Source organism: Aspergillus eucalypticola (assembly GCF_003184535.1).
Source record: "Aspergillus eucalypticola CBS 122712 chromosome Unknown BO83scaffold_16, whole genome shotgun sequence".
Lineage (NCBI taxonomy): Eukaryota > Fungi > Ascomycota > Eurotiomycetes > Eurotiales > Aspergillaceae > Aspergillus > Aspergillus eucalypticola.
Window position 1 is genome coordinate 763910 of NW_020290290.1, and position 24416 is coordinate 788325.

Below are 24416 nucleotides of genomic sequence, written 5' to 3' on the forward strand. Positions count from 1 at the left end.
CATTGGCGACCGTAGTGTCAGGAAGTACTCCACATGTTTTTCTCACTTACCATAACCATCGACTTGCAGAATATCCTGGACTCACCCCACTTGGACAGTCTGATGGCGAGCTGAATCTGGATCCGTGATCCCCACCAATCTCTCGAAGCAAACCCATTCTCATCATCTTGCTTGAACAAATTATCAACTGTAGATACAGGTACAGGATAAATACAAACCTTTTTTCTTCGATTGCGGGACAGAAAATGCGGTAATCTGAGGTTTCATAGTGAAGCTAAATTCCTGCCCTCTTTAAAATACAGCCCCAGTGGATTTTTCTTACCATCCGATCTACAAGAATCCTATGCGTCGTGACTTAGTACCCCACCATCTAAGAGATAATCTTTTCCTAATGTTTATTAACACTTAGATCATGTTGATCCTTTCCATGTTTTCAATGGTGTTTTCGGGTCTTCATTGATTTCCCTCTCTGACTCCCCAAGATTTAAGTCGCCGGATCTCGCCCGGCCGTGCGTTACGGGTGGTCAGTCACTGAGAAAAGTTGTATCTCTCTTCGCACTTATATTCATAGTCAATAAATTCTTGCGATATCCTCCACCATGTCCGGCCAAAGCAAAGAGTACGCCGACATCATGGGCCGAGAAACCTCCTTCGGGACCTTTCTCTTCATCCCCCAATGGTTCTCTACCCTGCGACTAGGCTCAGTCGGCTACTTCGACCGCACAGGCGAATGGAACGAAATCACTAACCTGTTCGAGAAAGAGCAGGCCGAAAAGGACGGATTTAAGCCATTTAGCCACGACCTGAAACTGCGCGACGTCCGTGAGACCCATTGGCAGGCTGGATCCGCCGAGACCGAGACAGGCCGGAGTTCCCGCCTCACCACTGAAGCCAGCGGTGCTATAGCTGCTGCACCCGTTGAGGCGTCCGTCCAGGTTAAAACAAGCTCGTCGACGACGGGCAGTGCGGCGCTCATCACGTCGTCTGTGGTGCGCAACTACAGGTTCCAAGGGGACTTTAAGGGGCCAATTAAAGATTGGGTGGAGGATAACGCCAAGGCACTTGTTGAAAGAAGAAGTGATATCGAGACGCAGGGACTGTGGGCAGTTATGGGAGCATGGGTGACAGACGAGTGCGCCATCAAGATGACAAGCGGGAAGGGTCAGGAAATTGACGTGTCGTTCGACCTGGGCGCTACGGGGATTGGGAAGCTGGGTGCGGGCGCCGGGGCCTTTGACAAGCTTAAGCGGGAGGGGTGGTGGACATATCCCAAGAACGAGGTATTTGCAGATTGCTCCTCTACCATCCACTATTGGATACTGATACCATGCAGAAAAGCCAGGGCTACGTTGTTTCGTTTGCGGGAGTTGAGTACTCACTTCGGTCTCTCCACAAGCTGAGAAGCACAGTAAGCATTGATTTCCTTGTACCCTCAATGGCTATTGACTGATCAAAAACTAGCCACTCAAGGTTTATAATGAGACAATCAGCCTAGCCCCTAAACGAGACCAACCTGGGTCCGCGGAAAATGAGCATCGAATGGCGCTTTTAATGAAGTTAGCGCAACTTCAGCAAATTGAACATAAGGAGGAGAAGGAGGCGAAGCTGAAAAGACTGGCAGAAGAGTATCCTGAGATACATGATCTTTGTTCGAAGTCTCAGTGAGGGGGCTCTACGATCCATTTCTGTTCCTATCGCAATCTACTTCTGGCCTATTGCTGTATACTGTTCACTTGCCTAAACACGTGAATCTTTGCTTTAACGTATCTGCATAAACGTTACCAAGGTCTTTTGTAATTCCAATTTTATACTCGTACTGGATGCTGGGAGCTTCCTGACAACCACAGATACTACCTCAATCTAGTAGGCAAATCTTTGTGAGAGCCAATCAAATAATCCTATTCGGAGCATCTAAACTAAAATATCGAACATGAGAGGGGAAAGGAAAGGAGTATAAGGAGACATGTATAAATAATAAAGATAAATAAGCAAGGCAAAACAAACAGAATAAATAAAATAAGTAAAAACTATATTATATATCTTAGTTATTGTTACGGACCCCTGCTAGTTAATCTTCTAGTAAGGCGGACTCGCCAGGCAGAAAGCGCCGATAAGGGCAGTACTCAGGTAAAACCAAATTATTATTTAGTAGAATACCTAATTATCCTTATAATACCTAGAACAGCCACGCATTATGTGACTATCTACTATCATGTCTACTATTAAGAGTATATTTAAGGTATACTAGAATCCTGGATTATAATTAAATCAACCATCAATCTACCTAGAATAATATATGATATAGTATACGGAGAATAGAATATATAAGAATGCTTTTTTATATATTTAATTAAATTTAATTTTTTATACTCAATAATACTGTCTTTAAATAACTATATATTTAGAAGTTTAGTAATAGAATATTTATTTATATTTATTTATAAATAATTATATAGTATTATCTGGCCTTACTTCTCTTCTTATATCTAAAATCAGTTATTTTTAAATAATTATTAGTTTAATACCTTCTCGACCCAGTTCAACAGTATATATATCAGTAAAGCTAAGCTAACCAGGACAGAAAAATAATTCTAAAATTTGATATCGGTCCGCCATATCGCTGGGAATCAACCTGCACTTTGTGGACGGTCAAACGGAATATCCCGCCAAAGAGGCTCGTATCCGGCTGTGGTGGTTGATTTTCCTCCTCGAGCATCTCCTTACAGCGATCACTGGCCGGGCCTCTTGCGTGGGCGAAAGCCTCAGCGCCACGCGACTGCCCATACCGTTCGAAGAAGAGGTCTTTGGCAGACCCGACATACTGTCTCTTTTTCAAGACTCCGTATCACGTATCGACCGCCTCAAACTCACGCTCCTCCAGACGGAGGAGGAAGCGCGTGCCAGTGTGTCCTGGCTCACATCCTGTGAAGCCAGCCCGTCACTGTTCTTTCACTGTATTGTGGACCTAGCTGCCATCGGGCAGGATATTATCAACAACGTTTATAGTATTAAGGTCTCCACGACTGTGGCAGCGAGATTGAGCAGCAAATCCGAAAATATAGCAGTATTCTAGACATGTGGCTCAGCAAGGTTCCCGATGCCTACCGATTCACCTCGGTGAACAGCGATGGGGCAGACGTTCCTGATGGCAATAACAGCCAATGGAAGCGAGAACGCATTTCCTTAGCCATGAGCTACTACAGCACTCGTATCATGCTTTGCCGCCCGTGCCTCACGCACACTGGTTCGCGATTGAGTACTCGGTCTCCTGATGCAGAAGTTGCCCAGCATTCGTGCCCGAATCCACGCCCAAACTCCAGTAGTCGCACGCTGTTCCGCTCCAGTATGGGCCTCATGTGTGTTCGTTCCGCCGTCTCCCTCCTTGCATGTCTTCCTCAGACACCAGACATCATGTGGATCACTGCAATGACTCCTTGGTGGTACATCCTCCATTACATCATGCAAGCGACAACAGTTATCCTTTGTCATCTTTCCAACCGCCCACCCGGGCCCAGCGAACACCCCGTTCATCCCGGCTTCTCCGATCCGGGGATCACGGTCAGCGAGATTAAGAAGGCCATGCGCTGGCTCCACCACATGGCATACACATATGCTGCCCCCGGACGCGCATTCCGGCAGTGCAACAGCGTTCTGCGGCGTATTGCCCCCAGCCTGGGCATCGACCTCAGTGATCTTCCCGATTGCAGAGACCTGCCCACTGGTGGAGATACATCACATTTCTGACAGCGTTGACGAACACAAGGTTGACAAAGTTCAATCGGCTCGAAGTGTTCCAGCATGACAATAAACTGACCTTCCATATGTCACGATCAAGCCTTACTGTATAGGAGAATTGTCATTCCGTAGACTTGGCAAATGCAAGGAAGCTAACATCCAGCTGGACCTCAGGAGGATTCTCTGCCAGAAAGTATAAGTAGGTTCCAGGCACCTCTATACAGAAATTAGCCTCCAGCATGCTTTTTCCCATATTTAATAAATCTTCGCCGACTGTTCTTTCATTCGCTGGCTTTGCGTGTCGGTTTCAGATAGTTCAGCAGCGCTAGATTTAGGCATGGAAGAGTGAAGACATTCAGATGTTGACAGATTACACCCTTGCGGCACGTGACAGAGTCACCGAACGACCGAAGAGTCTAGAGTTTTCTCTGGGCTTTACGCTTCTCGTACATAAGATCTATAATTTGGAAGGAAATCACAAGGCAGATCGATACCTGCTACTCGTCGCTACGGCCGCCCCACCCTGTCGGGATGGCCACACTCTCAGCGCACCGCAACGCCTCAGCGCATCACAAGATTCATGAAGCTATTCAGACCTTCTTTCATTGAATTACTCTACATAAACATGTCATTCATCTGTATAAATGATGAACCTTGCTATATAGAGGCTACAAATTACTATTATCAAAAAAAGGAAAAAATATATAAAATAAAATAAAAAATAAAAACAGCGAAATTGCGGTTTCTATACGAAAGACAGCGAAAGATTTCGATATTAGCTATTATCGCTTACGACGAAGAATCCATGACTTATCAACCCGATCGACGCATCAATCTACCAATCTAAAGCTTGATAAGGCTCAATATCACCTCTTATTTGACTAAAGCGATACCCACCTGATTCGGTTAGGAGCATGGAGGTTATTGATTTTCGATCAACATTCAAGCCATTTGACGTACGACTGCATTAGATTCGTGAAGTACACAAGATTTCAGTATTTCTGACACCTCACCTAACTCATGTAATTCAATCTCTGGATTCTGTGCCATTTCAACAGCTTAAAAGATGGCATGCTTTATCAGTCGACCGACATGCTCGCCTTGGAGAGGAGTACGATAAGGTCCATTTTTTCTATGATATTAGATCCATACGAGAACTAACTTTGACGAAACCTGTTATTAAAGCAGGCTAGCGTGAAACTGGGATAGAGCCATACAATCCTCAATATATGTTGAATTACGTTCGTATTGAATATCTAGATAACACAGGTAATTCAGTTATTTATGATAATGGCAACGTACTTACTGACTTCCCTGATTTACGGATACCACGGAGAATTCTATACAGAATGAAACACTAAATTAAGCAAGTACGACCTTGAATCAGCAACCGAAAATTGCCTCTAGCAATAATCCTGCCTCTAGCAAGAGTCCTACCCCTGCTGAACCACCAACTCCGATTCATTATATATATTGAATACTCCACTTAAAATTCGCCCAGGACGTCGACATATTGAAGCTATACTGGCTAGGACTCGGGCTTCACCTTTACTTGACCGCTTCTTACGTGGCAGCCTTTACCGATCCGAACCATTAGCGCTCCATAAGCGACTTCTTGAGGAAGAATATGAAGAAAAGATAAAGCCGAAGTACAATCCTAGATGCCGCCGCAGGGCTCTGACTACAGGCTTAATATATGCAGGACAATTAAAGGAACGGATTGATGCTAGAAAAAAGCAAGAAATCGTTGATTCATGGAAGAAGAATCGGAGGCGATCTAAACCTTACAAGATGCCTCTACGGGATGATGATGATTCTACGCGTGATGATTCGCCACCACCCCTGCCAGAGGACCTCTCCCAGGTGTCTGATGATGCTTTGTTTAGTATGCAACCGTATCCTGACGCGTCATTTCAATATAAATAGCCTATTTTGGTAGGTCCAGCAGCTTCAATCAAAAAGATTGATTTTTGATGCGCTGAGGCGTTGCGGTGCGCTGTGTGGCCCACCCAACCCAACAGGGTGGGGCGGCCGTAGCGACGAGTATAGTTACCCTGTTGCCGGCTTACTAACATGCGTCTAGAACGACAGAGCTCTGGGTACCTGGAGCAAGCTCGGGGATTGCTTACTTCGGTGAGATCAAATATACCCCAAGGATATCAAAGCTTTTCAAGTAATTGTGCAAAGGCTCACTGCTTGTCATAAGCATTGATAATATCTGGCTTCGTGTACCCTCCCTATCCGATGGCCTGGTTAACATAGACGATCGGCATGAGGAAGGTGTTCCGAGCCCTGCCTACAAAGTCCTCGGAAAAGCACATCGACTTCTCGGTAATTGACCGTTTCTCAGAGCTATGCGTTAGTCCCTAGAAGTTACTGCCATCAAGTAGGCCGCAAGGTCTACCTATGAGACTTATATGTGTTTTCTCGAGATCTCCGGTTGTGAAAAATATGCGTCTGCAAGAGAGCCAAAATTTGCCCATAGAGCCGTCAGTCTTTTCCTGAAGAATCCCTTCCCATAGCTAGCTATTCGGGCTGGTGGCCGGCTGACCTATAATGTACCAGGGAAGAGCCCTGTCTCCAAACTCCTACTATTACGCATGTGAGGCCCAAGTTATCCAGCTGATGATGATAATGATTCATAGACTAAGAAATAGGCTCGGTTTCAAGGAAGTGGGCCGTAAAAGTCGACGCACAGGCGTGGCCTGATCAATTTCCCAGAGGTGCCCCCTTTTTTGGGAGGCCCTCCATACTTGTTCTCATTCGTTATTGATCTCGTTGCGGATATAAATACCGTTTCTCCCGCCAGAGCAGGAGTTGGAAAGCATGCTTCTTTTCTAGGCCATCTGCCTCCTTAGATAAGCGATATGCTATGTTGTTTCCTAGGCCGCCGCAGTGTCCTGGAGCCCATCGCAGTTGCAGCGGAATTCCTTGTGCTTTTAGCTGTCTCGCCGGCTGATGGGAACGAGCCGCACCAAACGCCGCACATAAACAACCAAAATGAAATCTGCATTGAAGCTAATACTTAAAATTGATCCTCTCAGGGGGCCGTCAATGGGCCCGGCCGGCCGGCTTCCGTGCTTGGTATATGTGTAAGATGTTGTAAGCATGGATTTCTTTGTTGAAGGCCTCTGATCTAGCCTCAGCTGCAAGCTGTTTGATCCTTTCTGAAGGCCAGCTGAACACGCGACTGAAAGGGGCTAGACTGAGCTCATGAGACTCTCAGAAAATGCTAGGTTGTACCAGCGAGCGACCTTCCTCTCATGTTCATCACGATGCCAAGGGTTGAGAGGCAATCCCACTATCTGATGGTTGATGTGGGTAAAGCCTGCCTCTTCAAGGGCTCTGATGGTATCACGTGAGTTGTGGACTATGGGCCGCATAGTGGCTTCTGTTGCCTGCTTCAGGTACTGATACCATTGGCCTAGTGCCAGTCCGTCTAGAGAGCAATCGTCGCAGCGGGGTTCGAAATCTATTTCCACCTGTTCAAACCACGCCCCTGGTTGAAGATGCCTTAAGATCCGCCTGTAGAGATTGGGCCAACCCACGACACTGCCGCAACCCATCAGCAGATGAATGAGATCCCAGGAATCTTCTCCAAGCGTCCAAGGACTCTCAAAGTCAGAAGGCGCATAGAAGTGGCAATTAGTTGGGTGATTGGGAGGCTGTATAGGTGCTAGATCTACCCCGACAAAAAAGGCATCGGGGGATTCATGGGCGACATCGATTGCCCAGATCCCGGTCCCGCAACCCAGATCTAGGAATCTACCATTCCTGGAGTGTGGCGCGTAGATTAAGCTCACAGACATCCGCGCTACTGTAAATAGCTTATGGAACAGATTGAGACGGTCCTGCACCTCTTCATCACACGGTAACATATAGACTTCCCTCCGATATCCGTGATATGTGCGACCGTTTTCTTCAAGGAAGAGACTTCTGTCCGGAGGCCTAGAACGGATAACAATAGGAGAAAAGAATCCCAACATTAGTTGCTCAATACTAGTTAAATATAAATGAAGTATGATCAGCACTTTAGGTTTGATATTTTCCGGTGGAGGAGGGCGTTGGTTGAACGAGGTCCTCAGCTGGGGAAATGTAGACGAAGGAGGGGGGAAGAGGAAGAGACCAGGGAGAAATACTTGCTATAAGAACTGCTCATGCTTGGAGATGCATTGCAAACCAAGTTCCCGATGCCGGTTGGGTCTTTTTTGGAAGGTTCTTGGTCCCTAATGAGACATATATCCATAGCGTCCGACGTTTGTCTGAAACCGCGTGTTCTCGTAAGATGCTGCGACTGGAAAGGTGAAGTGGTCGGGAGGCGGCCAACCAAAGATGACTGGCTGATGCAAGACCCGCCCGTTCCCAAACATGGGTTTTTGATGTCAAAGAGCTAGATCAGTAAGAAGGAATCCGTCTTATCCTGCTAGTGATAATATGACTGAAAAGAAGACATTGGTGAAGTGACCAGCTTGACTGCCGGCGAAAGAGCACCGCCTTTAGCCATCAGACACCAGAAGTCAAGTAGCGCACCGAGGAAGATGAAGATCAGTTCCGCAAATAAGCCCAAGAATGTAAGGGTGATAATAGCCCAAATACAATCACTCTTTTCGCTCTAGTTCCTCAAGCCAGTGCATGCATTTCTCTGGTCATCACAGTGTGCCTATCTTTACAAACAATTATGGGTCTTCCCATTGTTCTCCCCCCCCCTTTTGGCATTCTGGGCTGCAGCTGAGTCAACCTCACCAGTTGTAGGATTGAAGTCAAAATCCTTATCAATTTTCTGAATCGGCTGTGGATAGTATGTTTCGTATTCGGTGTTAGTTTCCATAACAACAGCAACCATACTGAAAACCTACTAACCTGGAGGAAAGGCCCGACCAGAATCCTGTCGAATCGGGGAGAAATGCGGTGACCTGGCCAGACTCTGGAATGCGAATACCCAGGCAGACTTCAGCATCACACAGCGTGCTGTATTCGTAGGCATTTCGTATGGGGCTCTTCTTACGCCGGTCTCGTTTCTGTCGCGTCATCTAAACTTTGGGCTCCAATGTTTTACCTTCGCCTCTCGCCTTTTGATTGCTGTGATGGCGAGAAATGAAAAGTCGAATAATTTGACCAGAGCCACGGAACGTCTCTTTTTCGTTGCTTAAGGCTCTCGGAGTTGACCGGATCATCCGATCGACAATCAGAGACTGCTCCTGGACAGTGTTGTTTAACTGCCAGTCACTTGTTTGGAACTTTGTATGGGCGGATGGGCGTTTCAAAAACAAGAGTAGCAGATCCCGAATGTAGGTGAAAAGTTTGACATGACAGTTTTCTGAAGGAACGCCACCGACGAAGTATTTTCTCCTTAGTCGACAGTCCATTGGTCGTTTTCTCTCCTGGTCCAAATAATCTGTTTGAGTAGAGACTTTCCTAGTCGACCCATCCACCAACCAGCTACCCCACTAGACCTCAAGCGGGCACCGACCGACTACAGACCTTCCTGGCTGCATGGCCCAGTGTAACTGTTCGTAGAGAGGGGAACCACTGGGGGTAAGAGATTGGTGATTAGCTTCCACCATAACCAAGCGTTAAGCGACGTCGGAGTCATGAATTGGAGAACCGGAAATCGCGCTTGATAGTTACTGTCCCTCTGAAGGGACTAGCATGCTGCAATCTGGCGAGCAGTGGAAATGAACGGTCACAGAGCCTAATGACCAGGGCCGTCGGATGTCCCAGCACTTCCCCGTGTGGCTCTCAACGTCCATTGGTTGGTGAATAAGACGCTCAAAAGGCACGTAGACACAGAGATACTTAGGTGCGAGGCATTTATACGTGCCAGAAGTCTTCCAGGGCTAGGATTCAGCTTTATTGTATTGCAAGTGACATGAATAGACTGTTAATATGCTGGGCTGACTTATCATACTTTTACTACCCTTATTGGTCTAGCCTTGGAGACGACCTATGTTTACTTTGGGAGATCTAATCACGTATAGTAAACAGAGGAACGGCTAAATAAAGAACGTATTACCGAAAGTATGTACATGGTTAGTCTGATATAATGGGGTGAATTGCTATTGTATGGTTCTCTTTTATTTCAATTTCTTTTCATTTCTGTCTAATTTTCTTTGATATGACCGGTATTATTTTGCTGTTTTATATTTGTCGTTGCCCATATCAATACTTGTATCTGCTGGAAAGGATAAATATTCAATCTCTGAGGCTATATTATATGGTGAAGTTGCTCCTGAGGAAGGATTTATTGAGCAAGAATGTTTTTAGGGTTAATGGAGTCTATATGATTTACAGTTATTGAGGCCTGACGTACAGTATTGTGTATGCTATTATGAGGAATAATTGTTACAGACCCCTGCTAGTTAAGTTACTAGCGAGGCGGACTCGTCAGGCAGGAAGCGCCGATAAAGGCAGCGCTCGTGCAAAACCAATTTGTTAATGAGAATAACTACTCTAATATGTAATACTCTATTATCTCAGTCTTATATCGCTTCCGATATTGCTCTCCGAGTCGCTATCTAGATCTATAATAGAGATCACGGGGTAACTATATCAACAGAAGTCACGGTGATAAATAGCCACTGTTTAATTATTTACTTCAGCTCCTGAAATCTCTAGATAGTATTATTGGCTGCGGAAAGGCATCTTAGGCCGACCCACAAAGAACCAGACCAATTAAAGTTCCTGACAATAATATAATCATTGCTTCGCATCAATGCGCGATGAAATCTAGGCGCACTACTGCCTGCTGAGGGAACAGTGGAGCCAGCTCAGTGCCAGCTGGAACATATGGATATGCACAATGGACAAGGCCAGCCTAGGTAAGAGGTAGCTTGTCTAGATGAACAAAATTAACGCCCGTTTATCCGATATATACGCGCCATTCAATCACATTGCATGGCAAGCAAATCCTCAACTCTATTCTTGAACAAATTACTCCAAGGGTTGTTAGAAATGTCGATCCCTGCATCTGTGATTTACCGTGTTTCAGCTGCACAGAAAATGGGAGAATGAGCCACGTCACCATAATTCTTTTTCCTCCCTCCCCCTACCTTTGATAGGAACTGATCTATCAGCGGCTGCATATGCTGCTGAGAGTTCGGAGTCCTTGATATACTCCGCACACCGCTCAACGGAGTGCGGTAGCGACTTGGCAACTTTCTTACAACGCTTTGTCATTGGATATACTGCTTTGCACTGGAAAAAACAATATGAAGCTATTTAAATGGACGGCTATCTTGCTCGGTTGTTGTGATATAGTAGCTCATCTGCAGAGGCGTTTACCTAAAGCCATTGACATGACCTGTCACATTACAGTGTCTTGGCAGTAATGTCACAGGTCATGTCAATGAGTTTAGGTAAACGCCTCCGCACCATTATCTGTTGGTGGACATTCGGGTCAAGCGCTTCTCTATCACACAATATGGTTGAATGGCACTAAGGGTGTGAATGATTAAGCAGCTCCGTGAGGTGAATCCTCGTGGAAGACAGTATATGACACTGACGAAGACTCATATCCTCATTAAACATGTTCAATATTCTAGACTATTTAATTTTATCGACTGCCTTGAGTTTTTTTCTACGATGATCAGTTAATATAGACAAAACGAATGCGAGCACTTCATAATTATCCTGTATTCGCGGCCTTGATCTTCTTCTGTATCTATGTGCTACATCCTCTGCTAGCGTAGCTTTGCGCTCGGTATTTAATGTAGTATATGGGTATTCGGTATGACGAACAAAGGTAAGAGCAATTGAGCTGATCATCTTGATATGGGATCTGAGTCGGACGGCTTTGCAAATATTGTCTATCCTGACGAGATTTCGCCATATCCCGAGTCATTGATCTATCACATTAACTACTGAAACCACTTTGGGCTACTTGCACGTAGAAACAGCGGAGCCACTAGCGGACCGTTACTCCCTCACAGCTAGTCAAACCGCTGGATTTGAATTCATCTAAAGATGATGCTTCCTGGGCCGGCTAAAAGTATCTCATTTTAACTCTTCCAAGTATCTCGCTTACAAACCCTAAAGTATGAAGATCCTTTAAACTGTGGGCCTCAAAGTCAAATTGAGGTTGCGCCGATACCTGGCGTAGCTGAGACCAGCTCATCTCTGTTCTTTTCATGCACCTTGCTTAGACGTATCGTCAGCAAGTGGAGAATAACTGGATAAGTCATGGGGGCCCTGCCCTTACGCACTCGCTTCTAAGTGGTCGCGGCACGAGGCAACATGTTCAAAGCCCGAGGACTATCCTCGCTAACAGTGAAGTTGATGTCAGATGCAGTTGAAACCTAGTCCGATGCGGGAACTGCTTGCGGTCTGCTAATGATGATGAGCCTCGAGTATCGCCGTGTAAGACGGCAACGGAAACTCGGTGGCCTAGACGTCTTGGAAAAAAGGCCTATAAGGCGGGCGATATCTGGAATAGTAGATAATCAATAAGTGCAGCTTCGTCCAGAATCTTTTCAAGCACTGGGCTATCTCGCATTACTTGACCATTGACCATACACATCGCCGCCTAGGTGTGCCTGCTCCGACTCACTTACTCCTTTATATTCATTTGAGTCAACCGCACCGTTAGGAAAACTGGCCATGGCTTCCAGCGAGTGGATTCATCAACTCACGTGGTTGCCTGCTGCCTTATCCAAAGAGCCGTTGCAAATTGGAAAGGTGGTATTCGTGGTCACCGACAGGAACAATGAAAAACTATCTGCGTATCAGGCCCAACTTGCCCACGAGGGTTATGCCACGGTCGTTACCTGTGATACTACGAACATCAGCCCCTCCCTGACGCCAGATTCGATAGTGGTGCATATCCCGCCCGCAGCTGAGAATAAAAGTAGCGTATACGAGGCCGCAACCCAGGCGTGCACCGCCTTGGTTCAGATCGCGCAGCAGCTTTACCGGTGCAGCGTGTCCACCAATGCCAAGACAGTAAAGCTCTTCTCAGTCATCTCGAAGGACTTTGACACAGGCGACCTAGGGTATGCTCCTCTACATGGGTTGGCGCGAGTGTTGAAAATGGAAATCCCACACATTTTTGGTGGCCTATTCGAGGATGACGTTGGGCTCTTTCCGTTGTCGGCAGTCAAGTACGCACAGGGCTTCGACGTTGTCAGAGTCTGCAGGGGTGAAGCGCAGACTGCTTGCTTGCAGCCATTCCCAGACGAGATCAACCACCAGAGGGGCCTTTATCTCGATTCTCACAGCACCTATCTGATCACAGGCGGAACCGGAGGTGTTGGTCTGGCAATAGCAACTTGGATGGCGCGGCGGGGGGCCAAGCACATTATTCTTGTGTCTCGCCGTGGCCTCAAGCCAATTGGCGGGAGGAACATTGCTGAAGCCACTGGCCAGGAGCCCATCTCGCCGATTGCTGGACTCGAGGCGCTGGGCGTCTCAGTATATGTCCTGGCCGTTGATCTCAGTAAACCCAATGCAAGCTCCATACTAAGTCAAGCAATCAACAACTTGTCCAGCCCGCCAATAAAGGGGGTTGTTCATGCAGCCGGCACCGCGGGATATCACACGCTGGCAAGTTGCACCTCTTCAGACATAGCGGATGTGCTAGCCCCCAAAATAATTGGCGGCTTGACCCTCGATACACTTTTCGCACCCGGGACCCTGGACTTCTTCGTCTTCACATCATCGATAGGGCAGCTTGTGGGGTTTCCGGGACAGCTGTCATATGCCTCTGCGAATGCTTTCTTAGATGCGCTGGCTGCGTACCGAAGACGCCAAGGCGATAACAGCACGTCCATCCTCTGGACCGGTTGGCGTGGGGTAGGCTTATGGGATCAGAGCAAGACAGCGATGCGGATGCTTAACAAGGCGTTACAGGCCAGGGGCATTACAGACATAACCCCGGATGAGGCACTTGCAGCGTGGGATAAAATTGCAAGCTTCAAGACTGACCACGCGGTGGTGGTGCGCGCATTGGAGCTGGATGCCGACGAGCCCCTGCGGCATCCTATACTCAAGGAAATTACGCCACGCAAGCGGGTGAAGCAAACTGCCTCGCTAGAATACAAAGCCTACCCTGGGCATGCAGTAGCGGTGATAGGCATGGCTTGCCGGACAGCTGCTGGAGACACAGAAGATGACCTCTGGGAGGCCATTCAAGCAGGCAAGAGCATGGTGTGCGAGATAGATGAGAAGAGGTTCCCCAATGGAGTTCCGAATGGGAAGACATGGGGATGCTTTATGTCCGATATCGAATCGTTCGACCACCAATTCTTCCAGAGATCCAAGCGTGATGCAACCGCCTCAGACCCCCATCAACGCGTGCTGCTCGAAACCACGTATCATGCACTCGAGTCAGCTGGTTGCTTTGGCCCAGGCCAGCAGACATCAGAGGCTCACGGTCCAAACAGCCACAGAACTGGCTGCTTCATAGGCATGGGCTCACCTGACCACATCTTGCATCAAGCGTGCCATCCGCTTTCCCCATATGCGGCATTAGGTCTGATGCGTTCATTAATGGCCGGCCGCCTAAGCCATTACTTTGGCTGGACGGGCCCCTCGCAGACCATTGATACGGCATGCTCGTCTGCCATGGTGGCGATTCATCAAGCGTGCCGTGCTATCCAGACCGGTGAGTGCACGCGTGCTGTGGCAGGAGGCATCAACCTACTACTGAACATGGTTAGCTATGATGCATTGCGCACAGGTGGATTTATCAGCCCATCTGGAGGATGTAAGACATTTGACGCACTGGCTGATGGATACTGCCGTGGGGAGGCGGTTGGTGTTGTGATTCTAAAGCCTCTGGCACGGGCAATACAAGATGAAGATAATATCCATGGTGTGCTGCTTGCTACTAGCAACAACCAAAATATCAACAGTACGAGCATCACAAATCCAGTCCTCACAAGCCAGATGGCATTGTACAGGGAGGCGCTGGATCGCGCTGGAGTCAATCCAGAAGATGTGTCATATGTCGAGGCTCATGGCACGGGCACGCGTGCTGGGGACCCTGTCGAAGTACAGGGCATCCGAGAGGTATTCGGCGGGAAGGATAGACATTCAATATTGCATGTTGGCGCGGTGAAAGCCAACGTCGGCCATACAGAAGGGGCCTCAGGCGTAATATCTCTAATCAAGGTTCTACTCATGATGAAGCACGGCAAAATCCCCGGACAGGTCCAACTTCGGGAGTTGAATCCGAAAATTCCAGCACTTGAACCTGATCGGATGGCTATTCCTACTTCGATGATGGAGTGGAGAGATAATTTGCGCTTGGCTGTGGTCAACAATTATGGAGCTTCAGGCAGTAATGCTACTGCCGTCGTTGCGCCTCCTCCTCAGCGGTCATCACTGTTGCCGACCATCCCTTCCGCCTCTACCTGGCCCATATTCATTTCGGCTTCTTCGAGGGCCAGCTTGTTGGAGTATTGCGACGTATTGAGTAGCCGAATCGCACAGGAGTCCTCTACTCTTGAATTGCTTCCTCGACTGGCTTTCAGTTTGGCAACCAAGCAAAATCGACATCTACGGCATGTTTTCTGTACCACAGCCACGTCGTGTAAGCATTTTGCATTCCATCCCCGGTTTCGGTTCGTTTAGATCGACTGCTGACCTTCTGGCTACAACAAAGTGAGCAATTTTCAGGCTCAGCTTTCCGATCCTGGGAAGTACATCGTTACCTCATCAGAGCCGAAACCCATCGTGCTTCTTTTCAGTGGACAGAATGGTGATACAGTTCCTTCAGCAGGGCAATTGTATGACAGTAGCCTGTTATTCCGAATGCACCTGCACCGATGTGAGGATGTGATGCAATCGCTTGGCCTCCCCAGCCTGTACCCGGCTGTCCTTCAGGGGATCCAGAGTGGTGCTGATCTCGTCCTCCGGCACAGTAGCATGTTTGCCATTCAGTACTCTTGTGGAATGTCATGGGTTGACTCTGGGGTAAAGCCTCAGGCGATTTGCGGCCACTCATTTGGCGAGTGGGCCGCCCTCACGGTTTCGGGGGCCATGACACTCGAAGCCGCCATAAAATTAGTAGCTGGGTATGTCTTCCTTGCCTCATCTCGCCAACCGGAATGTGCAAGTCACCTTGGACTTTACCCTTTTATATTCCACGGGAGAAACGCTAATCAATACATAGTTAGTAAGCTCAAGTTATATGAACTACAGTTAAACACACCGATCGCAAGAAGACTGACACCAAACAGGACGAGCAGCTATTATCAAGAAGCTCTGGGGAGACGACGTCGGATCCATGATAGCCATCGAAGCTGACCTCGGCAAGACTAACACAACGCCAGGAGAGCATTTAGAGCCGTTCCACGACACACATCCAGAAGCGAAGCTAGAGATTGCGTGTTATAATGGGCCTAGCAACTACGTTGTTGCTGGGCGCACCCAACAAATCGATCTCCTTGAATCACATCTGATCGAGAGAAAGGCCAGCGGTGAAAATCTGCGTTTCAAGGTGTTGAGGGGCATGCACGCGTATCATTCCAGTATGGCCGACTCAATCGTCGACGAGAGCGCCAAGCTATCGGCTTCCATACCGTTTCAGGTCAGTTATAGCTTCCAGTTGAGGCCTGCAGAGCATTTTGGCCATAGGCACCCCTTCATAGATGACATTACTGTCCCTTCAGTGGCTGACTTTGCTTGTTTCGAGGGACAGGAGCCAAAACTTCCCTTCGAATCTTGTCATGAAGAGTCCTGGACAGGGCCTGGGTCCAACGTCATCGCCCGCAACACTCGTCAGCCCGTGTATTTCGACCAAGCTATGGGGCGCATTGTCAAACGTCTAGGCGCCTGTACATTCCTAGAAGCAGGCATAAATGGACCCATAGTTACCATGGCACGGAATGCGCTGCCACGGACCTCAGACGAAGCTTCGCACACCTTCGTGGCCATTAGTGGAAAAGACTCTGTGCGATCCGTGGGTGAGGCAACGGCAACACTATGGAAAACCGGGCAGACAAACGTACAGTATTGGCTGTTCCATCACAGCCAGCGAACAAGCTATGTACCCATGTCCCTACCACCCTACCGGTTTGCAAAGCATAAACACTGGATGGAGTACACCGGTCTCGCAAATGGTGGCAATCAGAGGACCCCTGGACATGTACCAGAGCGCCCTGCAGTCTGTCTGCACTGCCGTAAAGAGACTACTGACATTCCTTGCATAAGGCAAGACGATATCCAGGGTCGATATCCGAACAAATCAAGCTTCACGATCGACACGCACAGCAGGCGCTACCAAGATCTCGTCAAGGGCCACATCGTGCTGGGCACACCATTATGTCCAGCGGCAGCATACTTGGAGTTTGCAGCACATGCCGTCGCCTTATTGCTGAACACACAGGTGACGCCCAGTATCGTAGTAGAAGTGATAAAATTCAAGGAGCCCTTGAGTATGGACTTGGATCGTTCCGTCAAGCTGATGTTAACGAGCAAAGGAGATCATAAGTGGGAGTTTGAATTCTCCTCTACAAAGAGTGAGAGGGAAACCTTGCATGCTACCGGCAGCATTTCGCTCAGCCATGGGAGCAGTGGAAGCATTGAGACGGAAGCGAGAGACAAATGGGCCCGCATAAAGAACCTACTTGAGGAAGACCCAGATGTTGACGCTTTGCGTGGCACAATGATATATAAGGTGTATGGTGATATGATAAAGCACGCAGCCGCTTACCGTGGCTTGCGGCACTTGGCCGTGAAGGGGACTGAAGGCGCAGGAGACGTCGCCGTACCAATGAACGACATCAATGCCATGGGCAAAACACCCAATGACAACATTGTCGATTCCTTCGTCATGAACAATTTCCTCGAGGTCCCAGGCGCATTCGTTGCCTCTCTGCACATCTTCGGTCAGGTCGACAGTAAACGCAAGGCTTTCATCTGCACGGGCATGGGAGCCGTCGGCCCCTTGAATAAACTCCCACACAGCGGAACATACAAGGTATATACGCAGATTGTCCGAGAAAGCTGCAACAATACGGTGCTAGACGTGTTCGCGTTCGACACACAGACAATGGAGCTCATCTTGTCTGCCAAGGAGATCACATTTTCGAAAGTGTCCCGCGGCCCACTAGCCAAAGTCTTAGTGGGAGCGAATACCAGTACGACGGCTAGCGATCCTGCAACTCAATCGCAGGACGCTGAAAGTTTTGTGTCTGAGACAGCCTCCGACTCGACTCCTGCTACAGATCTTAGTAATGCCAATGGGGCTCAAGAAGATTCACCTGATGCGTTTCACGGCATCCAAGAGATACTAAGTAGGACATTGGACCTCCCTGTCGGTGAAATTACCAAACAGGCATCACTTGAGGAGCTCGGTGTGGACTCGTTGATTAGCTCAGAAATTCTGGCCAGCATTCATCATAACCTCCACATCAATGTTTCAGTTGAGGATTTTGCCACGGCTACCGACGTGGCAGCTTTATGTGACCTGATCTCTTCTCAGGTGGGCGGCGGCATCGCTGATACGAGCGACCAAGGTGATGAAGCCAGAGGGCCAGAAGCCGTGTGCGAGATCCCTAATCAGACAAGTACGGACTGCCAGAAGACTCTGCTCGATTTACTCGGTCACTCGCTCGATGTACCGGTGACAGAGATTCAGATGGATTCCCAACTCGAGGAGCTTGGAGCGGATTCACTTGTCGCTGCAGAAATAGTCAGCAGTATCAACAAAGCGTTTGATCTAGCTATAACATCGGCCGACTTTTCTTCAATGACCGATGTGAGGTCTCTTTGTGAGCTCATTTCCCGCGCCCAGGCTCATTTGCCAAAAACACCTGCTGTCGTCCATCTATCAAATGTTTCAGAGTGCGCGGGCTCCGAATCAGCAGCATATATTCCACTAACCCTAAATGGCCATACAACCACCATCACAGGAGACAAGAAGTGTGCCTCCACTGCTGGAGATACCGAGTCAATACACACAGCTTTCCAAAGGGTTCGCCGCGGCTTCGACGCCCACGCGAAAGATGTCAGTTTTACAGGGTACTGGGACCAGGTGTACCCACAGGAACTAAGCTGTGTCACAGCTTTTATTGTCGAAGCCTTCGAGAAGCTCGGATGCCCTCTCAGACTCTTCAGCCATGGCGAGAAGCTTCCTGCCCTAAATGGAACGCTGCCGAAGTACCACAGAGAAATATCTCGACTTTGGGAAATTCTGGAAGAAGCCGGCGTCGCAGAAAAGGGGAGAGACTTTTACTTGCGAGGTCCTGTGCCTCTTGACGAGCATACGAAAGGAAAATCAGCCAAGAAGCTAAGTACTCAACTCATCACGAGCTTTCCCGACTATGAATCCACGCATGCACTCCCTGATCTCCTCGGGCCGCACCTGGCAGAGTGCATCACCGGAAAGGCAGACCCTACCTCTATCCTGTTTGCCAGTGATAAGGGCAGCAGACTTCTTGAGGACTTTTATACCAACGGGCCCAGCCTCAGAGCCGCCACCTACGTGCTTTGCGACTTTCTGTCTGCGGTCATGGCTTCGAGACCTCCTGACAAAGAACCCTTCCGTGTGCTCGAAATCGGAGCTGGGTTTGGTGGCACAACCAAGTTTCTCCTACCACTGCTTGAAGGCAGCGGGCGCCCTTTCTCTTACACATTTACCGACATTTCAGTGTCACTGCTAGCGCGTGCCAGAACGAAATACCAGAACATCGAGGGTATGGAATTCCGGAAACTCAACGTCGAGGAAGATCCTCCCGCGGAGCTCCTGGGACGCTATGATATTGTGGTGTCAAGTAACTGCGTGCACGCAGTGCGCAGCCTGCGGCACAGCTTAGCCAACATCCGCAAATTGGTGTCACCCAACAATGGATGCGTGGCACTGATTGAGTCAACGCAAAAGCTGGCCTGGTTCGAACTCGTCTGGGGTTTACTGGATGGATGGTGGTTGTTTGGTGACGGCCGCACGTACGCGCTGCAAAGCCCGTGGGCCTGGGAGCACGCTATGCAGGATGCCGGATTTGCGCATGTCGACTGGTCCGAAGGCGCCAGTCGTGAGTCCCGCACCGTTCGAGTAATATGCGGAATGACGACTGCGCCAGAGACAAAGTGCCCAGCAGAAGCCACCTCGTTGCTCTTACACCGCAGGTTCTCTGCACCCGGGGAACGAAATCTATTCCTAATCCCAGACGGGATCGGCTCTGGCGCCGTGTTTGGCGCGCTGGGACCGTATCTCAGTAGCGTCAAGGGCGTCTCTGTCTACGCCCTGAATAGCCCCTTCAGGCACAGTAAGCCTAGTATAGATGAATTGCTAACCATCGAGGAGCTCGCCGCCATCTACGTGGCCGAGATTAAGCGCCAACAGCCGGAGAGTCCGTACTTGTTGGGCGGGTATTCTGTTGGCGGAGTGTTGGCCTTTGAGGTCGCGCGACAACTTCTTGAAGACGGCAACGAAATCGAAAAATTGTTTTTCATAGATACTGCGTGCCCCACGTTTGTGCGTGACTTTCCAGACGCCTTGGTCAACTTTCTGGATTCCATCGAGCCGGTATTCGTGGAGAAGGGGCGCGAATCTCGAGCAACTCGTCGAGGCCAGCTGTTGGCAAGTGATCAGTTCCTTCTGGCTCGGCGGCAGATCCGAAGATATCGAGTGTGCAAACTGCCTGGGCGGAAGATGCCGCAAGTGGTGCTATTCGCCGCTAAAGAGGGAGTGGATAAGCAGAATCAGGTGTCTCGGCCCTCGGTTTCGCTAGAGGACCAAAGGGCGGTGAGCTGGTTCCTCGATGATCGCACCGATGAGGGATGGTTCGGATGGGACGCGGTTCTGGACGACGTGAAGATGGTCCGGGTTGACGGCAATCATTTCTCCATGATGTCGCCACCGATGGTAAGTTCACTAGCTCGAGCATTTCCGTTGAAATTGTTAAGGCTAACATGAGGGTACAGATCAGTGGATGGGGGGCGGAGCTTGCTAGGATGCTGGATAATTAGGCTACTCAGACTTTGTTACTACTAGCTGTGCATTGTGTTAAGATTAGAGGAGGAAGAGGATGAAACTCAGCCGTATGAGAAAGCATAGATACTGATAATGTCAAGATATTGGTGTGTGAGTGAACCTGCCGATACTGTATTTTTGTGTCTTCCGAGCGTAGTCTGGATTAGATTCACGAGCATACGTATCGTCCAACTAGGTTAAAGGAGCTTTGAGTCGATAGCTATTCAATAAATACCTAAACTTGGACAAGAAAAGGAAAGGAAAGCTGAACAATACTGTACAACTATAGTATATAAATAAATGCAGATAAGTACTCTGTAGCTCAGCTTCCAAAATATAGTATGACTACTTATACCAGCAGTGTTTTACATTATTTATCGTAGGCCCTGAGGGCGTAGAATCAATGCCCTGAAAGATCGCCCAGGAGTACACCTCATCCAGCAGGTAAAGATTCCATGTATGCAACCGGTATCACAGTGGATCAGGAAGTCTCCGCTGTACGTAAGGTGGGCCTGAACAGGGATCATTACCCGGTGTGGTCTGCGGAGGTAAGAGGAAATTGAACTAGAGATATTGACTCGAACTACTCCGTATACATGGTAAGAATAGGATCCCAGAGAAGATACCCAATCTTTGGAGTCGAGTCAGATTTACTGCTTTTTTGTGTTTTTTAGAGGGTTTAGGGGAAAAGTGAGCTTATACAACTAGTCTTCAGAACTACCTTTGGATCAGTCGACGCAAACATTTCAGGCTGAAAGCATATAATATCTGGAGAACAGTTGAGTATCTCAGCAGGCCATCGAATTTAGGGACCCTGTAAATAGACAGGCATTTATTTACAGTATTAACCCAGGGGCTCAGTAGTTGAAGAGCCACAATAGTTGCATATCAAGCCAGGAAAGTAAGAGTTTACAGCATTTCAATGTACATGAAGTAGAGATAGTGGTATTACTGCATATCATTTCAGCATTCAGGAAACTTTAGAAAACTGAACTGAGATATAAGTATAATGACACATCTCTCGATAGATGGCTGTAAGTGTAGCTATTTTGAGCAATAGTAGTTGCCTTCTTTATTCCCCCACATTTCCTGATCAGGCTATCAGAGGCAGCCTGTCGGTTCGACGCAGGATACACGTCACAATCGTTATATGACATCCTATTTCTGAGCTCGGATAAATTTTCAGGCGAGGAGCCAGCGTCTAAAATAACAACAACCCTCTAACATAAATCAGTGATCCGAATGATACAGCCTTGCAGCCAATCTGAATAGAATAGCCGCTTTTGGGTCGCTTCCACTGACATGCAGTCGGTTGAGAAATCTTGTCCGGGTGCCTCTCCGAACAAAGCCTGTCTGAAAGAAATCGGCTTTACACACATGGCAAAGGCTCATGACAGATCTTCATCAAGCAGAAAGACATACCCCTCAGATGTTGTCACAATGAGCATGGAATGAATACAAGTCTCTATATCATTCAGCATAACGACATATTTAGAACATGTGCAATTGTAGTCGACCGTATATCCTACTTGCATGTTCTCCAGATCCAGAATTTGAGTATCGACGAATAAAAACTTCCAATTCATGCTCTGATTACGATCTAAGCCTTCTCAGAATCACACGGACCCCTTTACTGCCCTTTTTTGCATGGGGAAGAATCATGTCACTATGCAATCGTACATCGTCCAATGTAGTATCGTATAACTTCATGTCGTACCGCCGAAAGACCGTGGCCACGGCCAGATACAACTCTGCAAAAGCCAGGCTACCAAATCGCTGTAAGCGAGCTGAATTAGTGAAATACAGAGAAAGTGTTACTTACTTTATCCCAATACACTGCCGAGATCCCTTGCTAAACGAGACCAGGTATCTGTTCAGCCTCTTCCTCTCGTTTAGCTTAGTCCATCTCTCTGGGATAAACTCGTGTGACTGCGGGAAAACTCTCTCGTCATGATGCATCAAAGCGGAGGACATGCTAACAGAAGTCTTTTGCAGTCAGCATATAAGCGTTTATCTCTATTTGGGTAAAACCGACTTACGTTGGGAGGGATAACAATATCTTTGTATTTGAGCGGCTCGATGGGACTGATTCGTTGTAGCCTATGAGGAAACCCATATGAAAGTCTACGCTAGTCAGAAAAGCCCCAAACGACATTGAGAATAGACATACCGTAGACTTTCGTAAATTATGCCCGTCTGCCAGTATCATCAGTCACATGCTCAGAGGCACAAGCCGAAAGAGACTCACCAAATACGGGAGCTGTTCGAGGGTCTGCAGATCCAATTCGACGTCCCGCGAAAACGTATTATCCAACTCCACGCGTAGCTTGCGCAAGATATGTTCGTTATTAAGAACATGGAAAGTGCACACCGTCAGTGTGTGCGCCGTGGTCTCGGTCCCCGCTGCTACCATGGTGATGAATTCATGCAACACGCGCTCTTCTGTGATATCCGGATTCGAAGGAGCCCGACTTATCAGCTCCGGGAGGACAGCTGGTTCTGAGTTTTCGGTGTGGCTGACGTGCATCTTTGACTGCTTGGACTGATTCCACATAAATACTACCTCCTGGACGCATTTCATCCGGAATTCCATGACTGGCAGCAGTTTGGGATACACTGCCGCGATACAGCGCGCACCAGTCTGAGCCAGTAGGTGGAAGAAACCAGGCAAGTGACGTGATAACATACCAATCTCGACCATATCGCGGATCGTCTGGTACATGGGTACCATCTCGGTAGTGTCCAGGTATCCAAAGGAACGGTAGCTGGTATACTCGGTAATTACATCGACCGTAAAACAACTGTAAGGCACTTCCACCTTGAGATGTTTCCCAGAGTGTGCATATGCATCTAACTGACTGATGAGCTTGGTGAGATTCCTCCGTATCAAAGGCTGAATCCGGTCAATGCGGGCTTTGGCAAAGTAGGACGCCGTTAAGGCACGTCGCGGTCGATGCAGTCGATGATCGAGGGCGGAGAAGGCCGATTCATCGACACCAAAATGTGAAGTGAACCAAGGGTCCTTATTGCGGGGCTCGTTGGTCGAATATACCGTCTCGTAATAGTCCGGGTCGTGAATATGAATTTCACGTGGACTGATGCGAATGACGGGACCTGTTTCTCATCAGCACAGAAGAATTTCTGCGTCTCGTAGATGGCTAATATCTCACACACCATAAATTTTATGCAGCTCCGCTATCTTGAAGGTGTATTGTCCATGACAAATCACGTCATAGAAGAATTCATATAGACGCGTGCAGGCAGCCAGCTTCGGGCCCGGGATATGGGCCAGCGGAGACCAGCACAGCTCATAGAGCGCGCGACTAGCCAGATAGACCGCCCCGACGGCGAAGACGCTGTATACAATGGTATCTACAGGCATGGCAAAGGGAACGGATAATAATGTAGGGCTTATACTGGCAGGTACCCTGGGTTGCGCGCATTTCTAAATACCGCGCTCTCTGGGGTTGTCGCTACGCCCACAGTACGACAAAGAGGACCATGACCAATGGCGTGCAAAAGGGATTCCAAATTAGGTTATGCAAGATAGCCCGCTGGTGGAAGATCTTTCGGCTATTGAGTGTGCTGATAGGATGTCAAGGAACGCTTGGACTGGTCAAGATCGATCGAGTGGACTACCTTTTCTTTCGGAGTTCGGAGTATACCCCTAATGCAGCCACTGACTGAAACAAGTCCATCGTCATCAAGCAGGTCAAGAGATCATTTCCCCCACAACCCCTTGAATACCACTTTCTGCAGATTCAATACT

At 48.3% G+C, this 24416-nt stretch overlaps 6 protein-coding genes across 6 annotated transcripts; 3 read left to right on the forward strand and 3 right to left on the reverse strand.

Annotated features, from left to right (window-relative positions):
- The first annotated feature begins 176 nt into the window (after positions 1 to 176).
- On the forward strand, positions 177 to 1786 carry BO83DRAFT_363416 (uncharacterized protein). The gene is made up of 3 exons (XM_025529571.1): positions 177 to 1280; positions 1334 to 1408; positions 1462 to 1786. Exons 1-3 carry the CDS (start codon positions 600 to 602, stop codon positions 1663 to 1665), a joined length of 960 nt encoding a protein of 319 aa, XP_025387122.1. The 5' UTR covers positions 177 to 599; the 3' UTR covers positions 1666 to 1786.
- Positions 1787 to 2212: 426 nt separating this feature from the next.
- Positions 2213 to 3744, forward strand: BO83DRAFT_409160 (fungal specific transcription factor domain-containing protein; the record flags this gene model as incomplete). The annotated part of the gene is made up of 3 exons (XM_025534113.1): positions 2213 to 2239; positions 2675 to 3013; positions 3037 to 3744. The coding sequence occupies 3 exons, from the start codon at positions 2213 to 2215 to the stop codon at positions 3742 to 3744; spliced, it is 1074 nt and encodes a 357-aa protein (XP_025387123.1).
- A 3042-nt stretch (positions 3745 to 6786) lies between these two features.
- Positions 6787 to 7981, reverse strand: BO83DRAFT_399909 (class I SAM-dependent methyltransferase; the record flags this gene model as incomplete). The annotated part of the gene is made up of 3 exons (XM_025533361.1): positions 6787 to 6935; positions 6956 to 7683; positions 7875 to 7981. 3 exons carry the CDS (start codon positions 7979 to 7981, stop codon positions 6787 to 6789), a joined length of 984 nt encoding a protein of 327 aa, XP_025387124.1.
- A 571-nt stretch (positions 7982 to 8552) lies between these two features.
- BO83DRAFT_315539 (uncharacterized protein) lies at positions 8553 to 8765 on the reverse strand (the record flags this gene model as incomplete). The annotated part of the gene is made up of 1 exon (XM_025527626.1): positions 8553 to 8765. The coding sequence occupies one exon, from the start codon at positions 8763 to 8765 to the stop codon at positions 8553 to 8555; it is 213 nt and encodes a 70-aa protein (XP_025387125.1).
- A 3522-nt stretch (positions 8766 to 12287) lies between these two features.
- Positions 12288 to 20660, forward strand: BO83DRAFT_447655 (polyketide synthase). Its single transcript, XM_025536653.1, has 6 exons — positions 12288 to 14544; positions 14617 to 15262; positions 15335 to 15787; positions 15912 to 16261; positions 16373 to 20539; positions 20599 to 20660. The coding sequence occupies exons 1-6, from the start codon at positions 12331 to 12333 to the stop codon at positions 20641 to 20643; spliced, it is 7875 nt and encodes a 2624-aa protein (XP_025387126.1). The 5' UTR covers positions 12288 to 12330; the 3' UTR covers positions 20644 to 20660.
- Positions 20661 to 22240: 1580 nt separating this feature from the next.
- BO83DRAFT_447667 (cytochrome P450) lies at positions 22241 to 24029 on the reverse strand (the record flags this gene model as incomplete). Its single annotated transcript, XM_025536654.1, has 6 exons — positions 22241 to 22412; positions 22470 to 22633; positions 22687 to 22771; positions 22818 to 22843; positions 22896 to 23761; positions 23822 to 24029. The coding sequence occupies 6 exons, from the start codon at positions 24027 to 24029 to the stop codon at positions 22241 to 22243; spliced, it is 1521 nt and encodes a 506-aa protein (XP_025387127.1).
- Positions 24030 to 24416: the final 387 nt, after the last annotated feature.